Source organism: Papilio machaon, chromosome 6 (assembly GCF_912999745.1).
Source record: "Papilio machaon chromosome 6, ilPapMach1.1, whole genome shotgun sequence".
Lineage (NCBI taxonomy): Eukaryota > Metazoa > Arthropoda > Insecta > Lepidoptera > Papilionidae > Papilio > Papilio machaon.
In genome coordinates, this window is record NC_059991.1 from 4442341 (window position 1) to 4463618 (window position 21278).

At 34.1% G+C, this 21278-nt stretch overlaps 2 protein-coding genes across 3 annotated transcripts in view; one reads left to right on the forward strand and one right to left on the reverse strand.

The window, feature by feature from the left end:
* LOC106714779 (synapsin) overlaps positions 1 to 21278 on the forward strand; it is a 75548-nt gene that overhangs the window by 1656 nt on the left and 52614 nt on the right. The window contains exons 2-8 of the mRNA XM_014507883.2: positions 4786 to 4912; positions 6349 to 6491; positions 7538 to 7762; positions 9091 to 9251; positions 12432 to 12517; positions 13981 to 14107; positions 15141 to 15245. Coding sequence (XP_014363369.2) covers positions 4786 to 4912; positions 6349 to 6491; positions 7538 to 7762; positions 9091 to 9251; positions 12432 to 12517; positions 13981 to 14107; positions 15141 to 15245 — 974 coding nt within the window. The remainder of the gene's footprint in view (positions 1 to 4785; positions 4913 to 6348; positions 6492 to 7537; positions 7763 to 9090; positions 9252 to 12431; positions 12518 to 13980; positions 14108 to 15140; positions 15246 to 21278) is intronic.
* Positions 15924 to 21278, reverse strand: part of LOC106714995 (tissue inhibitor of metalloproteinase) — a 43468-nt gene continuing 38113 nt past the window's right edge. For both annotated transcript variants that reach the window (XM_014508170.2, XM_014508169.2), the window contains 6 exons: positions 18275 to 18406; positions 18047 to 18129; positions 17330 to 17438; positions 16954 to 17075; positions 16446 to 16564; positions 15924 to 16103 (listed from right to left, as the gene is read on the reverse strand). In XM_014508170.2, the coding sequence (XP_014363656.2) occupies positions 16046 to 16103; positions 16446 to 16564; positions 16954 to 17075; positions 17330 to 17438; positions 18047 to 18129; positions 18275 to 18386 (603 nt within the window). In that variant the 5' untranslated portion in view covers positions 18387 to 18406 and the 3' untranslated portion in view covers positions 15924 to 16045. The remainder of the gene's footprint in view (positions 16104 to 16445; positions 16565 to 16953; positions 17076 to 17329; positions 17439 to 18046; positions 18130 to 18274; positions 18407 to 21278) is intronic.

Below are 21278 nucleotides of genomic sequence, written 5' to 3' on the forward strand. Positions count from 1 at the left end.
CAAGTTCATTCATTAAATATATGCCGAGATAATTTAAATGAGCACAAATTACTCGTATTGTGGCGGGGTTAAGTTCAAATACGTACCCCGATGTAGGGCGGGGATGGATCCGGCATTTGTAACACTTATATATGTATCTATTGAATTATTTCAATAGATTTGCGTGTTAAAGCGCACGTGATCAAAGAATATGTTTTCTATAATTCTAAACTGAATATTTTGATTTTTTTTTCACAAAATCATGAAAGAATTGATTGTAATAGCTATAAATATTAGGTCCTTACATATGAAATTGGCGTTTTTCGTACTAGCCACTTTAATCACGAATTTCTCCTCTTTGGTAAGGTATTCCAAATTCAAATTTGTACAGCTATAGACTCATGTATTTGTGGTTCGATGACCGTCATTCATTTGTTTTTTTTCTTCTGTTTTTTTCTGTTTGCGTCACTCATTTTACAAAATGGAAAACTTAAAATATCGCATTATTTACGAGTACGAGTTCCGCCGAGGCACTAGTGCTGCGGAAACGACTCGAAGGGTGAATGATGTGTATGGCGGTCGTGTTGCAAAAGAAAACACAGTTCATTTTTGGTTCCAACGTTTTCGTTCTGGAAATTTCGATCTGCAGAACAAGCCCCGTGGACGGCCTGAGACTCAAGTTGATAATGAAGAGTTGAAGGCTATTGTGGAAGCGGATCCATCGCAAACCACGTCCGAGTTAGCTGCAGGCTGCGATGTTAGTGATAAAACTGTTTTAATTCACTTGAAGCAAATTGGGAAGATTAAAAAGCTTGAAAGGTGGGTACCTCACGAATTGACTGAAGCAAACCGGCAAACGCGCGTCGACTGTTGCGTTACATTACTAAACCGGCACAATAATGAAGATATTTTAAACCGAATCATTACCTGTGATGAAAAATGGGTTCTTTACGATAATCGGAAGCGCTCAGCGCAATGGTTGGATCCTGGCCAGCCAGCCAAATCCTGCCCCAAGCGAAAATTAACCCCAAAAAAGTTACTTGTAAGCGTTTGGTGGACTAGTGCCGGTATTGTTCATTACAGTTTTCTCAAATCTGGCCAGACTATTACGGCTGATGTCTATTGTCCGCAATTGCAAACCATGATGGAAAAGCTAGCGGCTAAACAACTTAGGCTGGTCAATCGCTCCACGCCACTGCTGCTTCACGACAACGCTAAACCACACACTGCGCAACAGACGGCTACTAAATTAGAAGAGCTTCAATTGGAAAGTCTAAGACATTCTCCGTACTCCCCGGACCTTGCTCCAACAGATTACCATTTTTTTCGAAATTTGAATAACTTCTTGCAAGGGAAACAATTCAACTCCGATGGGGCAGTCCAAATCGCCTTCAAAGATTTTATTGATTCCCGTCCGACTGGTTTTTTTAGTAAAGAGATCAATGAACTACCTATGAGATGGCAAAAGTGCATAGAAAATAATGGTTCATACTTTGATTAATTAAATATATTATATTAAAAAATATTCCACTTTTGTTCCTCCCATACAAAACGCCAATTTCATATGTAAGGACCTAATATTTTAGGCGTTTTTAAGTTCGTGCGATTAAAGAAGCATGGGAAAATACAGTACTTAATTCAATTAAGTAGTCTAATTTATTTTCTTATAAAGCAAAGTTTATTAATTGATCTGTTTTTAGAATTTACGTTAAGTATTCAATATTGAAGAAAGATTATTGTAAAGGATAAATAAATGTTGTACCGTTATGCAACTATTTTCCTACAATATTTATAAAAGTACATTTCTTTTGATTCGTAAATTAGAACGTTCAGAAGTCGCTTTCATTTTCTGAATACTAATCGAACTCCCTCGAGTCTACGCATTTTCATTTTCGTAGTTTATTCGAACTCGAGGCAAGACGGTTTCAATTCTTTTTAAATGAACGCCTGTGAAATGATGAATAGTAACTTTAACACGCAAACTTTGCATTATTAAAATGAATTTGAAAAATTGTGAATGTATTTTATACGATAATTTTTCAAAGTCCTAGATGACTGGTATTTGCATGTATATAATTTATATAATATACGTGTGCGTGTACGTGTATGGGTGTATGTATTGATTAAACAATTCAGAGATTTTCAATTGATACTTATGTAACGAAATAAACTAAAAGACTTGGCACAAATCCAGAAGATAACTAAATGTCGTTGGACGCAAGCTTAAGTTAAATGATGAAATTTACTAGATTGTTATTCAACAAACTATACAAATACTGTCAACTTCTCTCTTAAAAAATTTAGTAAACTTAAATCTGTTTCTCCAGAATCTGCTTTTTACCAGTTTTAAATTATAACATCTAGAGTTGTAATGAAAAGCTACCTACAAACACATTCAAAAATAGAACATCTCTACATCTTTAAAATATATATTTCAATATGTCAATGACATTCTATTCTCTCGTAAATTAAAATATAATTATATTTCCCCGGCAAATCACTTGAGAGTTGAACAAGAAAATCATGTTCTCAGATTTCTTTTTGAAGTCTCTTGAGGATTTTTTCGAACCATTCAATGTTATTCCACCCCGTGTTCTATAATTTCCTTTATTTGAACAAATAAAATAAGTTTCTGGTCGAATGGTTACAAAATCAATCTAAGCGATCGTTCGTGGAAACGCGGTGGACATTTTCCTTTGAAAAATACAAGGTGTGCGGACGACTTTTTGATGTTCTTGTTACAGATAAATCTCTCTCGGGGATTACGTAACCGTCCATGACAATAGCCCATGTATTTTATAGGACGTTTTTATGGGAGTATCTGTTGTTGTTATTTTAGATTTGTTTATTTAATGTTAAAAATTATTAGTGAGATATATATGTAGATATAATGAGATATATATTTTAACAGGGAAACCGAAAAGTTCTGTCGTTAAAAACATTGTTTAAAAAAAGAGTAGTGCTGTTTTTAGCATTTCACATCATAAACCTACCTAATTTACAGGAAGAACATGAGATATCTAGTCATTATGTTGGGCGGGAAAAATTAAAAAGAACGTGGAATGAAATGAACGGAAATTGGATTGGTCTACCGATCGCCTCATTCACTGCGAAACGTAGGAGACTTATAAAAGAAAACTGACACCAGTTACTTGAGTTAAAACTGGGTCACGACGACGATGACTTTATTTTTAATTGTGCCAATAGGGGTGCGTGAGATTATACACCGTAAGCTCATTATTCAATCAAAAGCTAAATTTCCACACATCTTATTACAAATTTAAAACATTTCATTGTTTTGTATTAAGGTATTGTATAGATGAAGTCAGCTAGTAAAATAACAAAATGATTGATGTAAAAGATATGGACGGATTGATGTAAAATCTAAACAGATTGTTTAAGAGATAATAACTTTGCTGTAGTAAACGTGTAGTTTAGGATAAGATGTTTACGATAGTTTTTTGATCCTCCCAAGTCCGAAGCGTGTATGTATATGATGTGTCACGTTTTGGGTCAAGAAGGTATTCAGAGGTTTTACGACAAGCTAGCGCTACTTATACCTACATCTATGGTTATAACTTCGTTGTTTATGGTTGTTTTTTATAGCTCAGTGGCCGGGAAACTAACTTTAAGTATTTACTGCGTAATAACAAGTAAATTATAGTGTAATAATTGAATTTTATTGTGCTAATGATAAAGATTTATTTTTATATGAAACTAGTGTTTTATCGCCGATTTTGAAGGGCATGTGTGAGTCAAAACTTCTAGCTTTAGGTATTATCGTCATATTTTTCTGCAAATGGTAATTACTACATGAGATATTTGTTTTACATATAGCTATATTTTGGCCTACCCACCCCTAACTTAGGGTAGGCACCGATCCCCTCGGTGGGGACGTATAGTGAGCTGATGATGATGATATTTTAATAAAAGATTTTTTCAAGTAATTCTTAAAACTCTTGTCCTATTTATACCTTTGTTTATCGATCAGCCTTTCATGACAATTGTTGCGTATTCGTGTCTAAAAAAATTGGAGGTCGTTTTGTTGGTTATAGGTAGGTATTTCATACCTGAAATTTGTTATAAAGATATTAAGACGAGGACGTAATATTTAATAGTACAGACTGCAAAACATGCATCCGGAAAATAGCAAATACTTTGATATAAAATTCAAATTAAAATAAGAATTCTTTCCAGGTAGTACTACCTCGTCATTTATTCTACGTTGCTGCATATTGTCCTGTTCTGGACATCTAAAACTCGCAATTATTTGCGAGTAAAATAGCTTAGGTAAGCGATGTATGTTTTATACCTTGAATATTATGGGAAGAATAACTCTGCCTTTTGCTCACTGTAGATGTCAGCATGATCAATAGTGACAGTAGTATATACAAAGTATGCTGTGGTCTGTTGTCATAGCAACGACTTCCGTCAAATTTCTCTAAAAAAATTATTAAAAATAAGTAATTTTCTTAAAATAGTTAATAAATAATTTATAACAATAACAATAATTTGCTTTTTGGCCAGCTGTGCAGCTCTGTTTTATTTCCGGCACAGTAAATAAGAAATATTTTTTTTTAAATCGCTAGAATGACGTATAAAAATTTTGACAGATGACAGTCGACTCTTGGCGCGGGCGCTACCCAATTTTTGCTTTTAGTTTTTTCCCCATTGAGGTTAAGTCATTTGAAACTTGAAAAGTTTAAAACAACCTGCCAGTATTTAATAAGCTGTCAGCTGAAGCTGATTGTCATTTGTCTATGTAAGTATTTTTATTTAGAGCGTTATGTTGTTATGCTGGATTAGGAGCTGTCAAAATAGAGCGGTCGGGGTGTCCTGGCATCTGTGGCCCGCAGGCCGCGACCACATCAACCCTGTCTTTCTCAAGCTTCCGAAATTCCTTCACTTCAAATGTCAATTACCTGAAAAGAAGGTATGTACAAATTCTTTACTAATATTCTTAATATTTTATAACCATATTGTAATCTATTTATTACCTTATGTTTATAAGTTAAAATTTTCAATACAGTTTATTTAAAATTTAGAATTTTATCTTAAAATACTTTATCCAAAATTGTGATACATCTTACGTTCGTTTCACTAGCATTATTGTTAATTATTTTATAATATTGCACAGTAACATCTTTTGCTGCGTAATGTTTAAAAAAACGTTAATAGACGACAATTGAGCGTTGCATTCTCTATCCTTTATACATATGTGAGACGTAAAATATTAAAATAGGTTATTTTCGATTAGGGTTAGTGATTTTATTTATTTTAAAAATACGAGTTTTGCTACTTTTATGTTTCTCACGCTATTCGTGGGTAAAGTAATAAATTTTATTACTAGTAGTATTAGGAAAAGCCCTAGAAAGGAATTAAAAATGCTGAACTTTTACCGATTTCAATAATAATTATAATTTCTTAACTTATACTTTTGTTGTTATAATATATTACATATTAAAGTTCTTAGTTAAACTTTTAATTATCTGTGAATTATTATAATCGTTTTGATATGTTTTTTAAAAAAAATATATGTATATGTATATGATCCCCAATTCTGCTAATACGTGAACGTCTTTAGCATTACTACATAAATGAAATAGCAGAATTGAGGGTAGTACCCGCTTCACCGCATCGCTGCCACACATTTATTCCTCCCCTCCTCCTACGAACCCGCTGCGTACTGTGTAGCACCACTCATTCGTACAGCAACATCCACGCCGGCCAGTCGCACGAACTTACATTTCAACGTTTGCTTTTGTGCAAAAAAAGCAGTTGACCATTGTCTGTGCATGGCGCTTAATTTTTTTTTATATCAATGGTGTCAATCGATGTGGCTGATAGAATAATAATATTTGCTTACAATTTTAGGTTACGTTAGTTGCAATAGAATAGTAATATTAAGAAAATGCACATTGATAAGTGATTGACACTGATGTAACTGGAATAAAAAGAGAAGTGAACCGGTTTTGTCATACCGTTTATATTTTATTTTATACTTTAAAAATAATAAGAAGTCCTTGTGTTTTTAAAAACAAACGATAATTGTATATCAATTATTCCTAATAATTATAAAATCATTATGACTGTAGGCATATGTTGTTCTATATTTGTTGTACAAATATAGAAGGGCGGAATTCAACTAGAATTAATGGGTGGATTGCAGACTTAATCACAGATATCTTACCATAGAGCTGCAAAGGTTAAGGACTGTTAACCTCATATCACAAAATAATACATATATGATGAGACTAGTAGTAAAGATATCTTTAGTATAGGCGACAAAGAGTGGCTACATTGTGTGCGTGTTCTGGTCCCTTTGCCCCATTTGGTCCCGTGGCGGTGTGGTGTGCGGCGGGTGCGTAGCTCAGTGGAGGCGTTGCGCAGATTCAGCTCGGGCGATCTGCAATCCGAGTGTGATGAGGGCGAAGTGGACCCCTACACTGGCCGCCCGGCCACCACCAGCCAGCCAAAGCCGCAGCCGCAACACCAGCGGCCCGTCTCGCAGGGTGAGTCTTACTGCAAATCATTTTACTGTAAATGCCACGATGCTACTAATACTACTAACACTATGTTAAAAAAATACTTTATCTCACAGTGTTATTTATCTAACGATGGTAGATGCCAGCAATAACATCTGTTGCACAAATGGGTCGGCTCTACTGGTGAAATACCACTACCACATAGAAGATAGGCTTGAAGTCGAAGCAATTCCGTGTCTCATCTGATGAATGTGCGTGCCGGAGACCTAATTTTAGTCCCCTTTCCCTTTCCACCTGCATTTGACGCAGGAGGGTACTTATAGATAGAACGGGCATATTCCTCTTAATAATAATGATAAAATGATTATAAAATAATGATAAAATGATGATAAAATAATGATAATAATAATAATATATACCTCAGTATAGCGTGGCGACCCGTCGCCACACCGTACACTCTACTACACATAAAATATATATATGCATACCTTAGTATAGCTTGGCGACCCGTCGCCACGGCAACCGTCGCCACGCCAACAATTCGGTTTACAAGTGATCCTATAGATGTTTCACATAAAAAAAAAACTCATCTTTTGACATTTGTTTAATGTTGCCTTTTTTTCAAAAATAAAATAAACTGGTGAGTCACTTGCTTTTTCGTCACCTACTCATGTAAAAAGTCTGTTAGTACTATGTCTTCGCTGTTGTTCACAATTATGGATAATAAAAACCATGGAATTTAATTTTACCCCTTAATAGAATAAATTGTGCATTTTTTAACTTCGTCATTAAACTTGGAAAAGCTTACGAAAAGCAGTTTATCTCATTACATGAAGCGAAGAACTAGTAAAACTTTTAATTTGTTTGAAGAAGAACTACGGCGAAGTAAATTGATTTCTAACTTTAAGACAACACCCCTTGTGACGTCATAATGCAGAGACTTGTCCATAATTTATGGTTTTTATTTTATTAGATTAGTTACAAAATCCGTATACAATTTAGGGTTTGAAACATGATTTTTATGGACTGGATCAACCCTTCGATTCAAATTAATTTTTACCTTTTTGACGTAGCTACTGGTGGTAGCATCGGAAGCGCCTCCAGTGTATCTGCAGGGTCGACAGGGGGCGCGGGGGTGGCGGGACCTGTACCGGCGGGCGGCGACCTATCCCTCAACCTACGCGGCGGCTCGCGAGGCACTTCGGCACCTTCCTCTCCTGCCAAGTCCCGGGAGTCACTACTGCAGCGCGTGCAGTCCCTTACCGGCGCTGCTAGAGACCAGGGCGCCAACTTGTTAGGTAAATAGTAACTATTGTCCTTTATTTCAGAATAGCGAGTTGTCGCTGAACATACTCGACGTTTGCAGAATGCAAGACTCGTTTGGATTTTCTAAAAGTGGTAGAAACCTTCACAACATTCTGTAACTGTATGAAACACAATGTTCTATGTAGTGTCTTCTGATCATCACTGTACAATTTCCCGAAGATGAACAGATGCTGTCATTACGGATACACTACCGAGATAATCAATCCAATTTAATATGCACGCGATAAAGTTGAAAATCAAATGCATCGTACAGTGAATAGGTTTTGTTTTTGCTTAGTTTTTGGCTTTGGGCAAGTAAATTTGTACGGACATGTTGACTATTGTATCGAGCGCGGTTGTCCTGACGGAACATTAACAATGTTCAATGCAAACAGCCTGTTTCTGCCGCTGAAGTACTGAATGAAGACATAATTGGATTTCGTTGCTTTGTGTCCATTTAATTGGACTTGAATATAATGCATATTTGTCTCCATTTAATCTTTATTAATGAAATTAGGTTTATTACAATGTATTTGTCAGCAGCAACTGAATTGATTGGTTAGAATGGTTTTCCATGGTAAGTGACTGCTGATTTTTTCTGTCGTACCTTTAATCCCAGCATTGTACACAAGTAATTAGAGGTTATACAACCTTAACCTTACTAATAGAAACTGTCGTATGAACCACGCCTTTTCTGTCTCAAATAATAATAATTAATTGATTTCTTTTTTTCCGTTGAGAATTTCTGAATACATATTTTTTTGAAATAACTGAATAAACTTTTTAAGTATAAGCACATTTTTTCTCTTGTGTCATCAGAAAGCCTAACGAGCGATTTACAACCGAAATAAAAAGTTTATTCGAGTGCTTCTTGAATGCCCCTTCACGATTTCTCCCTCTTAAAAACAAATTAACAAGAGAATAGAACTAAATTTTCAATGGGTACTTGAACCTTTTGAAAAGAATTACGTTGTTTGCAAGACCCTTTAAAAGCTGCATTTATCGAAAAGTGAAATAATCTAAGCGTTTGAAATACAAGTAGTTGGACCTTAATCAAGATCGTTTTGGTTTATTCTACCAGTGGTTTTAACTACTATGTACTCGTATTTAAAAATGCAAATAGCAGGTTAGAAGCAGTCCTGTGTAATATTTTTTGGATTCAAATACCTCACCTAAGAAGGTCTTAGGTTAGGAATAAAAACATAACGTTTATTAAACTCATTAACTTGTTTGTGTGGCGATCATTTAATATGAGTTGACTCGGTTTTTTTTTCTAACTACTTTCTTTATTAAACTAAATACGTCTCACTGCTGATAATAGGCAGTGTAACATCAGTGGCGTCGGTGGGTCGCGGCTACAACCGTGACCGCTGCGTCACGCTGCTCGTGGTGGATGACCAGAACACGGACTGGTCCAAGTATTTCCGCGGGCGCCGGCTGCCTGGCGAGTGGGATATACGCGTCGAACAAGCGGAGTTCAAGGTATGATCTTCTATTTTTAGCCGACTTCAAAAAGAAGGAGGTTATCAATTCGACTGTATTTTTTTTTTTTTTTTTTTTATGTGTGTTACCGCGAAACTCCGCCCCTGGTGGTCCGATTTTGATGAAAAATATTTTAATCGAAAGGAAGTGCTTGCAGGTGGGTCCCATTTTTTTGTTTTTTTTTTTTAAATAACTAGAAGACTAGTAGATTTTGAATATAGCTTCAAAATTTGTTGCGAACATTAGGGACATTTTTGCTTTCAGCGGTTACGTAGGCTAAACTATAGGACCTACATAAAAATGATGTTCGGCGAATTGAAGCTCTTTAAATGTGCTAAATAAAAGTCCGCGATAGCATATATCTATCTTTTATAGTTTTCTCACAATAACCATTTTTTTCTTCAGAAACATCAATTAAATTCATGCCCTATTTCCGACGCTATTATTCGAGTTCAGTATTAACCCTTATGTAAATAAACATGTTCATTATCAAGAGAATTTAATGTAGATTATATTTGCAATTGAAACTATATCATTCTGTCTAATAGTTTAGGAGATATCGTAAGAATAAAATTACGCGGAAACGAAAAATGCTACACGAAAAGCACAATTTTGCTTTCTGGGCTTACGTAGGTCAAACTATATGACTTACATAAAAATGATGTATGGAGTAATTATACATCCTTAAATTTGCTAAATAAACGTCTTCGGTGGCATATATCTATCATCTATGGATGTCTCACAAAAACCATGTTATTGTGAACAAACTTCGATTAAAATGCACACGAAAAACAGCGTCGTAAGCTTACGGCGCTATTATATTATATTCGATATGAATCCTTATCCAAATAAATATGTTTGATGGCTAGAGTATTAAATGCAGATTACGTTAGCCTTTAAACTATGTAATTCTGATCAATAGTTTGGGAGATATTAAATAATTAAAAACTACGCGCATTCGAAAAATGCTAGTGCGGCGCGCGGCTGGACAAAATTAAAGGCACGCTACGATGTATTAGTTCGGTAATTTTCAATTTGTATACCGATTTTGATAATTATTTCATTGTTTAAAGGATAAGTGGTTATCTGCTGCATTCTAAATTAGTTTTTGAATTGAAGTACACACATATCAAATAGGAAAGTCCTTTTCTTTATTTGTCATATTTATGTCTTTATATGTATTAAGGAAATTTTTAATTGAACTTCAAATTCACTAAAAATTGTGAAATAAAACAAAAATTTTAAGAAAAAAAAATAGCCGACTTCAAAAAAAAACAATCGCAAACAAAATGCCATCAAAAGTAACCTAAAAAAACCAATTTCAAACAAAATGCACTCAAAAGTAACCTAAAAAAACCAATTTCAAACAAAATGCACTCAAAAGTAACATAAAAAAAAAATTCAAACAAAATGCACTAAAAAGAAACAAAATAATGTCATGAAAACTCTCTAAACTCTAGTAGTTAGTAGTAGGGGCTCAGTTTTCCGCAACTCCACGACAAGCGCGTATTTTGGGTGTCTCTAAACTCTAAAGAAAGTTCTCTTCTTTCTTGTAACATGTCTATATTGTATAATTATTGTTATTTTGGAGTCGGTTTCGGCCTAAGTAGGGACATAAACGTAAGTATGTCTAATACATCTCAAATATAAAATGTCACCTATTTACTTTGGCCGACACCGACTGCGAAATAACAATAATTATACAATATAGACATGTTACAAGAAAGAAGAGAACTTTCTTTAGAGTTTAGAGACACCCAAAATACGCGCTTGTCGTGGAGTTGCGGAAAACTGAGCCCCTACTACTAACTACTAGAGTTTAGAGAGTTTTCATGACATTATTTTGTTTCTTTTTAGTGCATTTTGTTTGAATTTTTTTTTTATGTTACTTTTGAGTGCATTTTGTTTGAAATTGGTTTTTTTAGGTTACTTTTGAGTGCATTTTGTTTGAAATTGGTTTTTTTAGGTTACTTTTGATGGCATTTTGTTTGCGATTGTTTTTTTTGTATAATGCCATATATGAGAATTATGTAAAATGCCATAATTCAATTTATCAGGGTTAATTATTTAACATGTTTCTGTCTATAAATTGCTCTCAATATCATCTTACTGATGGACCGTGCAGAAGAAACCTTAGAAATGCTCGGGCATACGACCAGATGTATACTAATTTATTATGTTGACGTAATGAGTTCTTAATTTACTTATATAATTAACTTTTTGCAATGGCCATAAACGGCTTATTTTTAAAATGAGAAACGGTCTTCGCTCTAGCGATTCCACCCTTCGAAGCTATCGCCATACAGACAGCTAATTTCCTGCAGTGCTATATGTTTAAAATTATTATGGCTCAACTTTTTTGATAGAGATATATATGTTAATGCAAGAGCGACACTCGTAACGGCTAAGTCTTCTATTTTATTTTTTACGATGGATGCTATTGTGAAACATACGAGTTTTAAACCTAGCAAATTATTTCAATCGCACATGAAATATAATCAGTGTCCGCATAAGACTTGTATATTTATGGTATAGTTACAAACAAATCACGTCTCTCGTGAAAGAGACTCTCCCTTACTTAATTTATAAACATGAGCTTGTGATGTGAAAAAGTTTTTGTATCAAAATTAATCTCATTACTACGAAGTCAAGTAAAGGGAAATTGAAGGCGTGATGGAAATACATAAGCCTACATTCGCACGGGAGTTTTTTTACGCGTTAAAAAAGCGTTCAAATGGACCGAATGAATTTCCATTTATGTATCAGATCATACGGCAGCGTTTTTAAAACGTGACTTTGTTTATCTCGCAGTGTTGCATTTTGAGCGTTGAGCGTGTGATCAGTGATTTTAACACATCGTTAAGAAAGCGCTCGTGCGAAGGTGATATAAATTGTACTCGTATAGAAAATACGAGTTAACGATACGAACTTGTATCCAGATTAAGAAAATATTCCATAATTGTTTTTTTGTTACAATTTATTAAATATATATTGTTTAGGCTCACAAGACAACCTTCTTCACAATATTATTCATTCTTTTAACGTATAATATGCATTTTGACTCTGCGGGAAAGGCAAAGCGCTAGTATCTATAAGTTCCAAGAATAAATGTCAATGGTGAGAAATTCTTGCTTACATAAGTAGGGAATTTGTTATTTTAATATAAGTGTTTGTTTACAGGAACTATCGGTGACGGCGAGCTCGGACGGCGCCAACGTGTCTATGTCCGTTTATCGCAGTGGCACCAAAGTGACGCGATGTTTTAAGTAAGTTTTTTTATCCTTTAACGAATAGTAAACATGCAATATACATGTTAACATGAACTTTATTTTAAAGTACAATTAATATATAAATACAGTTGTATACAGTTTTTTAGCCTCACTTAAAATCTCGACATTAACGCGGTCAAAGTTTGCGCAGTGCAGAAAGTTTTTGCATGAATTTGCATATTCTAACATATTTTATTTTAATATTCCATGTGATACAAATATTCTTCAAACATTTTTCTTCCACTAATTCGATTCTCATTTTTTGTGTTTTTTTTCCTTAGTTTATTGTTTTCAGTGACTGTCAAAAATCAAGTAAAAATTCGTATAATTTTCTTAATGAAATATACATACTTACCTTATTTTGGATTTAAAAAATACACAACATTTTTACTCGGACAGAAAAGTAAAGGATTACCTTTAAACTTGTAAACCCGCCATTAATTACATTAGGTGATTTGTTATTGTCAAGTCTACAATTTATATCCAGCGAAGTTGGGCTTACAACTTCTTACATTTATTTTGCCTATCAAGATTTCTACAAAGTAAGGAGGAAAGAACTTACGTTTAAAAAGTAAAAAGGAACACCTGCCTGAGAAATAAAGTTATTCCAATGAGACTTTTCCAAATAAACACAAAATTATCCTTCATGTCATTGACTTATAGTGTATTGCCTTCCGTCGCTTTCCGTAGAAAAAAAAACATAAAAATATAAGTTATTTTTTTATTGTAGTTATTAACATTGAGTTTATTTAGTGTGACCGTAACCTTATTTCACAATAATCTAAAGTGATTTTATTGTAAAAACCTCGCAAGGGAAAGTTATCTTCATTCGGCCTCAGAATTTGCTACTGAATTTATGATTGTCCCATTTCATAATCTGCGTAATAAATGGGCCACGCGAAGTGCTTAGTCGGTATCATAAAGCGGTTTTATAGTACATTTAATAGTCAACCGACTGCGAGAATGTATTTTGAATGTGTTTACATTAAATTTGCAAGTATGTGCTGAAATCTTAAGAGGTTTTCTAATTTATTATTTGCTGTTGAGTAAATACTAAAATGAATACATAAAATAATGGTAGAGCTTGTTGCGGTTATTAGCTGTATGGTTATAATTCTTTAAGCCAATGACATAGTTCTTAAATTGTTTAAACTTTCTGTTATAAAACATATTTAGGAACGGTTAACACTCCCGTCTAAAATCTGGTGTCGGCACCGACTAGTTTCGAATCAGCACTAATCGCGCGACCTGTCACGGGAACGCGAATACTGCTATAAGCACTCACTCCGTGGACCTCCGACGGGTTCGAAAATAGTCGTTACCGTCACCTAAGTATAAAAACAGAACTTGACAAAAATACTTGGCGTTCAAAAGATTAATTAGGTAATTTTTTCAGATTGTTTCCTTGATTTTAGTCGCTGTTGAATGTTTGTATCTTAATATTATCTTTGTTACAACAGGCCGGACTTTGTACTGGTGCGTCAGAACGTGCGCGATGCAGGCGCAGACCACCGCGCACTGCTGCTTGGTCTGAAGTTCGGCGGCGTTCCCTCTATCAATAGCCTCAACTCTATATACCATTTCCAGGTAATTTATCATATCATCATGTATTAGTCCAATGCTACAAATACTGTAAATATTTGTAGCAGTAATTAGTAGAGTACTTTATTACTATTGTTACTCTTTAGTAACCACGACTATGAGTGTATTAGATTACGTTAATGAAGCCATCAGTAAATGTTAACTAATTTGTGTTTAGTTGTTTTTTTTAATTGTATCGGTATTTAATCTGAATGTAAAAAATGCTTTAATATTTATCAATCCATTCAGCCTCGTAACGCCCACTGCTGGACATAGGCCTCCGCCAAAGATCGCCACAATGATCGGTCCTGTGTAACCCGCATCCAGGATACTCCCGCAACCTTGACCAGATCATCGGTCCATCTTGCGGGAGGCCTGCGAATTTATTTATGAGAATGTTTTAAAACGGCTTTTTAAAATATTTTACAGCTGTAATATAATATTAACACAGTCGTTAAAAACAATTTAAAAACCAACAAATACTCTCATGTAAGTAACTTATTTGAAAGAATTTGAAGTTAGAAGAGTTATTTTTTGATGTTATTTATATCAAAAGGAAAATTAATATTAACTCTGAGATGAGAGTATAATGAAGAAACTTTTCTTAATCTGTATTGGATTTACGCTGTAACATTGTATTAGAGTTGATGTATGTAATTAGGACGTAAGATTAAAGTCGTCGTAAAGTTTTAATCCTTTTAGTTAGTTTCCGAACTATTAATGCGTAAAAGCGAACTCTACTTGCATTATTTTCGGGTTATGTTCTTTTCGTTAAAATATAAAAACTAAAACTTGACAAAGCAGTATGGCAAGGAAGTAGTTGTACGATGTACACGTTTTTATACAGGCTGTATTTTTCGACATCTATATTAAATTCAGGGACCCGTGAGCACGCGATGCATTATATTATATTTATACATATTTAAATTGTAGTAATGTCTCTTTTTAAAAATAAAATTACTACTTGATACTTACTTTTCTTCTACGAGTAGGTATAATGATTTCATCCCTTATATCAGTTGCTTTATTTTGTTAAAAGGATCGTCCGTGGGTGTTCGGTCATCTCCTCCAGCTGCAGCGTCGCCTTGGCAGAGAGAACTTCCCGCTGATCGAGCAGACCTACTACCATAACTACAGCGATATGGTAAGTGCGTACATATAAAATTGCCGCTTAAAAATTTCAGGCGCTGACCATATATGAGACGATCTTAAAGTAATGGTCCGATTGTGAATACACTTTCAGGTGTTGTTTGTTTTTTGTACATCCAGGCAGATTTTTTTTACTTATCTTTACTAATTACTTTGTGTTGTTTTGCAACACAGGTATACCTAATCAATATAGTTATTATCACTATAAAAACAGCAGTACGTTTCTTAAGTCTTTATTATATGTAATCGTTAACCTAATTTTTTGTTAATTTACAAATTTAACTTAAACATAAATAATAATATAACTTAAAATAAATAATACAAATAACGTTAGAATTTCACTTCAACGCTTACACAATCAACATAAAGTCCAAAGGATAACAAATAATAGAATTTGTGAGTAAATTCGTCATCTTTGAATCATACCAAATACTTCTTTTGTTGTAAATTTCTATTTTGAGTCTACATACACTCAATAACAGATTCATAGCCATATAATGCATGCTGCCTGCGTTTCGTAAACCTTTATGAACATGATGAATAAATTGTTAGGATTCCCCAAGACGAGATGGACATGATACTGCCCTATACAATGTTTGTGATGGGGCGCTAACATAAAATATAAATTAACCTAGTAGGCGTGTTAGAATGATCGTTTTGGCTTAGTAACTCATGTTTGTATCGTATTTCGGTGAATTATTAGTAAAAAAATGTAAGGTAACATCGGAATTTCCAAAGGCGTGTCGAGATATACAAATGTTTGCTACGATTAATGTTTACATTCGATGCGGCGATTCAAGTCATCGTGCTATTGAAGTGCGGCTTCTGCAGACACCTCGTGAGTGCGGGCGCCCTGTTAAACAAACGTTAGCCTTCAAATACACAAACAACACATCAAAGGAAACTTTAATTTGTCTTCACACATAAGACCGATAAATATTTAAACAGTTATTTCGTTACCTATTTCGGTGTTTCCCATTGGGCAGATCAGCCTACCTATCGTAGAACCAACTTTTTTTTCATTGGGTCGATTGATCGGTTTGCCCAACGAGAAATATTTTTGCACTGTTTGACACTATTAGACATTGTGAGCCTGTAATAAAACAATATTGTTATCTGTTTCTTAAAACAGAAAACAATATGTTTTTATACAAGTGTTGATACAGTGGAAACCCATACTTTTACTTGTCTTTACCTTGTCCAACGGCATCGTCGGTCACGATCGTGCAGGCAGATGCCGTGCCGCTCGAAGCAATCGTCGTAGTTAGTGACGCACGTGTTGGGCGACTTTGTCCGGCGCCGTGTCACGTGCACCTGAAATATAATATTATTAAAACCAATGTACAGTAGAGGACATTTATTTCGGTGAAATGTGACAATGTGAAATGAAATAAATTTTTCTGTTCAAATATCCGAATTTAATGCAAAAAAATCTCATATCATGTCTTTGTTTTAGAAGACAAAAGCACCGCATGCAACAAATGCAGCGCTAATATTTCCATGAATAGACTGAATCCATGCGTCCGTTACTTGCACATATTCGGTACATATTTGTAACTTGTTCTGTTTTGTGGCTAGGGTTTATTTTACTAATTAACATCTTTTGTTATTTTCTTCCATCTGTATTGTTCAAATTTTTGTACGCTTTGTGTTAAGGAGGTATATGCTTTTATAATATGTGTGAATGTTATTTATCATCATACCTTGCAAGTACAACCCTGTTTGTAAAGTAGCCTAAAGCCTTTTCTCTGCCGCGGTGTCACATCCCGCCACTTGTTCACATAACCACAGAAGTCTATGTGCGCTTGAAGGTGCACAACGTTACCTGTAATTTATTTTATTAATTTACACAATTTGCTCATCCAAAAAAAATACGTCTGTATGATACTCGGGGAAAGAATATGAATAAATACACGTCAAAATCGGTGCCGTCGTTTAAGTTACATACAAACTAACGCTAAAATAACAATACTCTCCCGAGTCATTCAGGCAAATAAAACACGAAAATTCCTATCTCCCTATTATACATTTTTAACTTTTCGAAACAATTTAATTTAATATATGTAATACAACAGTTACCCGTTATGACATAGGTCTCTCTGGGCTGTAGACTGACGCCGCATAAGGCTTCGTGTGACGCCGTCAGCAAACGTCCCGATTTAAGTGCTACCACCGCCTTCGGTGTCGTCTGCAAACAATCAAATTATATAAAAACAACTCGATTTCTACTGATGAAACACCTAAACACAAGTATACTGTCTTCCTTGTCATTTACATTGAAAAAACAGAGACACCGATATGATTCATAGGACCGTCTTCACCTAATAATTATATAAAAACTCTTTCAAACATCTAATCAATATCTCACATTGATTATTTTACTGCCTATATCTTTGGCTTCTTCTTGCATTAAAATAAATTGCCATGACGTGTGCTCCTTTCTTCCAATTCGCGAAATAACTTAAATGTTTTAATTTTATTTAAGAACGTATGCGAGCCATTAAATTAAAAGGGTGTAAAATTATATGCATATGCGTAATTTAACGTAAGCGTCCTTCGACTTAAGAGCGTTAATATCGCTGGCTGAATTTAAAAGCAAAAATAAAATGTAAGCTCTTTTAAAGTTAAATCTTTCGGACGTGACAACATTCAGAAATCGGAGACTTTACATTACAACCGTAATTCTTATAATATTTTGAGTCCCTTGCTCTTGAATTATGCATCACGTAATGGCGTTCGACTTTTCCATATAAAGCTCGTTAAAAGCACAAAACCGCATGACAAAAGCTTACTTACTTTGTAGATGTTTCGAATTTTCACTTTGTATGCATCGTAAGTGTCATTTCCTCTGAACAATTTTTGTACCCGCCCCACGATCACTGAAACGATAACAAAATGTTTATGACGTCATGTAAAACATGTTTCGACATTATTTTACTTTGTATTCCAATGAATACTTTACATTGTTTAAACAAATAATTACACGTGTCAATTGTATGTAGTATATATTGTTTTAAGTCTTACCGAAGTCGCTTTTACAAAAGTGTGTCTGCGGGTGCTGTGGCATGCAGCTGCAGGCGTCTGCCGCGCGCCACGTCGCCGCTACCAGCGCCAGCGTCAACCACCTTGTCAGCATCACGCACACTGACCTATATCCTGTCCACAAACAATAACTCTTTAGAATCTTATCATTATATAGTAAAACTTGTATATCATACATCTACTCGGCACCTCGATCAATGGTGGTTTTAATCTGTAATTTTTTGAATTTCCGTTAGTTGTGCCATTAATGTGGCAAATGCAAATGTTGAATACCTCGGAATATTATCTTCCACAGTACTACTAATACTTATAATGTATCTACAGTAACTACATATTTATATAACTATAACTATACAAATACACATCTTTATTAAGTTATAATAAACCTAAGGCATAGTTAATTTGATTCTAGTATAAATAATTTCATTTGTGAGTGCTAATTTCCTAGGGACAAGCATTTTCTAAAATGTATTTGAATAATAGAGTTGGAATACATTTTAACTAAGATAAATAGTTAATTTAAACTAAACGCTATTGTGCATTGTACATGAAATACGTTTATGACAATGTCACCTCATAAATAGAAACCGATGACCCAAATCTTTAAACGATGCATTCTTTGTCAGCTCCGGAAATTGGATGATAAAGATTAGTGAGCGTGAGTGCAATGTTGCAATATTCAGTTCAACGTACACAAATGTATCAACATATTTAGAGGCGTGTGGTTCAATCCATTAAATATCCTTCAAAATATAAAATTAACAAAATATCTAAAGACTGTTTCATACTTTGTACACATGATGTATTGGTATTGTTTATAAAGAAAAATATTTTTTTAAAGTTTTTGTCTGTCTGTCCGGAAATCCGTTTTTTTTCGGGTGATTTCCCATACGGCTGTATCGACGACTTTTACTGGAAGGTAGCTTATGCGTGCGGTAGTAAACAAGGCTAATATTTTTATACTATACCGACGAAGTTGCGCGTGACAGTTAGTATAAGTCTTTCATAAGTTTGAAAAAAAAAATCTAATCCTTGCATAATTTTATAATCGCAATCGAATTGCGATAAAAAACACATAGTGAAATACATTAGTACCATTTTAAATACAAAATGGTAGTGTGGTTAAAACCGGCACCGTATTTCGCATGCAAATCTTAAGTGTTTGCATTTCTCTATGAAGCAGTACTTGACCTACGGCTAGTTTGCTGCCGCAAGATAATGTGGACCTCAAAATTGTATGTTCTTAATAATGACTTGACATACTGTTAATTCAATTAAAACTGTATTATATTTAGTTTGCACGAACTAAATATTTCTGTCTTGTCCAAATTGTAGTTAAAATAAGTTATTGATACAATACACTCTTAAGATTTGAAGGTAATTTAGCATTCTACACTTTATTTTGTAAAAAAGCTTCAATATGTTTTGTTTAATGATCGTTGTTACGAATAATAAATGTATTAACATTTGATTAAATGTAAAACAAGCGCTGGTGTTATCACATTATAAATTTACTTAACCTACATAGTGTTGGATGGTATTAAGCAACATGCGGTCGGCACTGAAAATTAATTAAGTTAGCTAAAGCAACTGACAATTTCTACCGCGTAGGTCTAGAACTTAGAGAATACTTAGCGTATAATCTATTAATTCAGCGGAGAATGTACGGCCACGGGATGACAAGCGTGACCCACATTGTATATCGACCTTAAATCAAACTTCCTTATAGAATGGAATTTTATTTTAACCGACAGGTTCTTAGAGTTATTGTGCACCATTATCCTTACTCCACGGTCAAAGATATTAAGCCTTTTTGCCGATACCAAAAATAAAGCGAAAAGTATTTTCTTTTGAGGCGCAAATGAGTAAATAGACGGTCCGCCTTTGAGCTTGAAAGTTAATCGGATTTGTCTGTAAGTCGTGCACATAGACATTTGTACTTATACAAAACCAGAGATGAATAAAGACCGTCTGCTAACCTTTTTACTTTTGTATTTCATTGCAGACGGATCTATAACTCTTAAATTATATACGCTTATGTGCATTTCGAATATTCTAGAGTATTAATATGGGGTCATAATTTAGTAGATATTAAATGATAAAGAAGAAGAAGTTAATTATATTGATGCAAAGAAAATGACTTCGTTTATAGATTTAAAGAAAAACTAGAGGAAAAGATCCCAACCAATCAAAATCGAATTGGAAATTCTTAATCTGTAATCTTCGTCCGTCTTACTTTTTTTTTCTTTTGGAACAACTTTTTATTCTTTTTAAATAATTTAAACTCCTAAACGTAGACGTCCAAAATTCGTGATTCATAAGCAAATGTTGTGACAAAAATAGCTGCAAATTATTCTCTAAATAAAATATAAACCCACTTCTATAGAAAATTAATTTAATTCTATCGACCCTTATAATTTAGAAAAAAGTAAAATATATAATTTCTAAGAAAGGCGATTCTCACAATAGATGTCGATTTTACTTTGACCTTCATCCCAAACGTGACAGTAAACGTCTCTAACAGCTTACGTCAACAAATCCGCGGGATTTCGATATAAAATGTGACAGGAACTTAATTCAAACCACGATATTTACCTTACGAGAAAAAACGCACGAATAGATCAAATAAAATAAGAGTATTATTGAGAGAGATTTCATTTAGCTAATTTGCTAAGAGGTTATTATTACTATCATTGTCGCAGCAGACGTTATATTAAATAATAAATAAGATGAAGGATCCATTCATCAACTGTCCTTTGCCTCTGGAATGTCATCTTTGACATTTTTCATCGACATAAAGTAATATAACACTAATAAAGTTACATATTAATGATAATAAATTTAAGGATCTATAAAAAAACAATAAGCAAAATACATTAACGACATTATAACGACATGTTTTATATAGTTAATTTCATTCAGATGTATATCTGTTTGCGGCGGGATGAGGGACATGTATGTCGAATTGACAGCAATTGCATTTCTG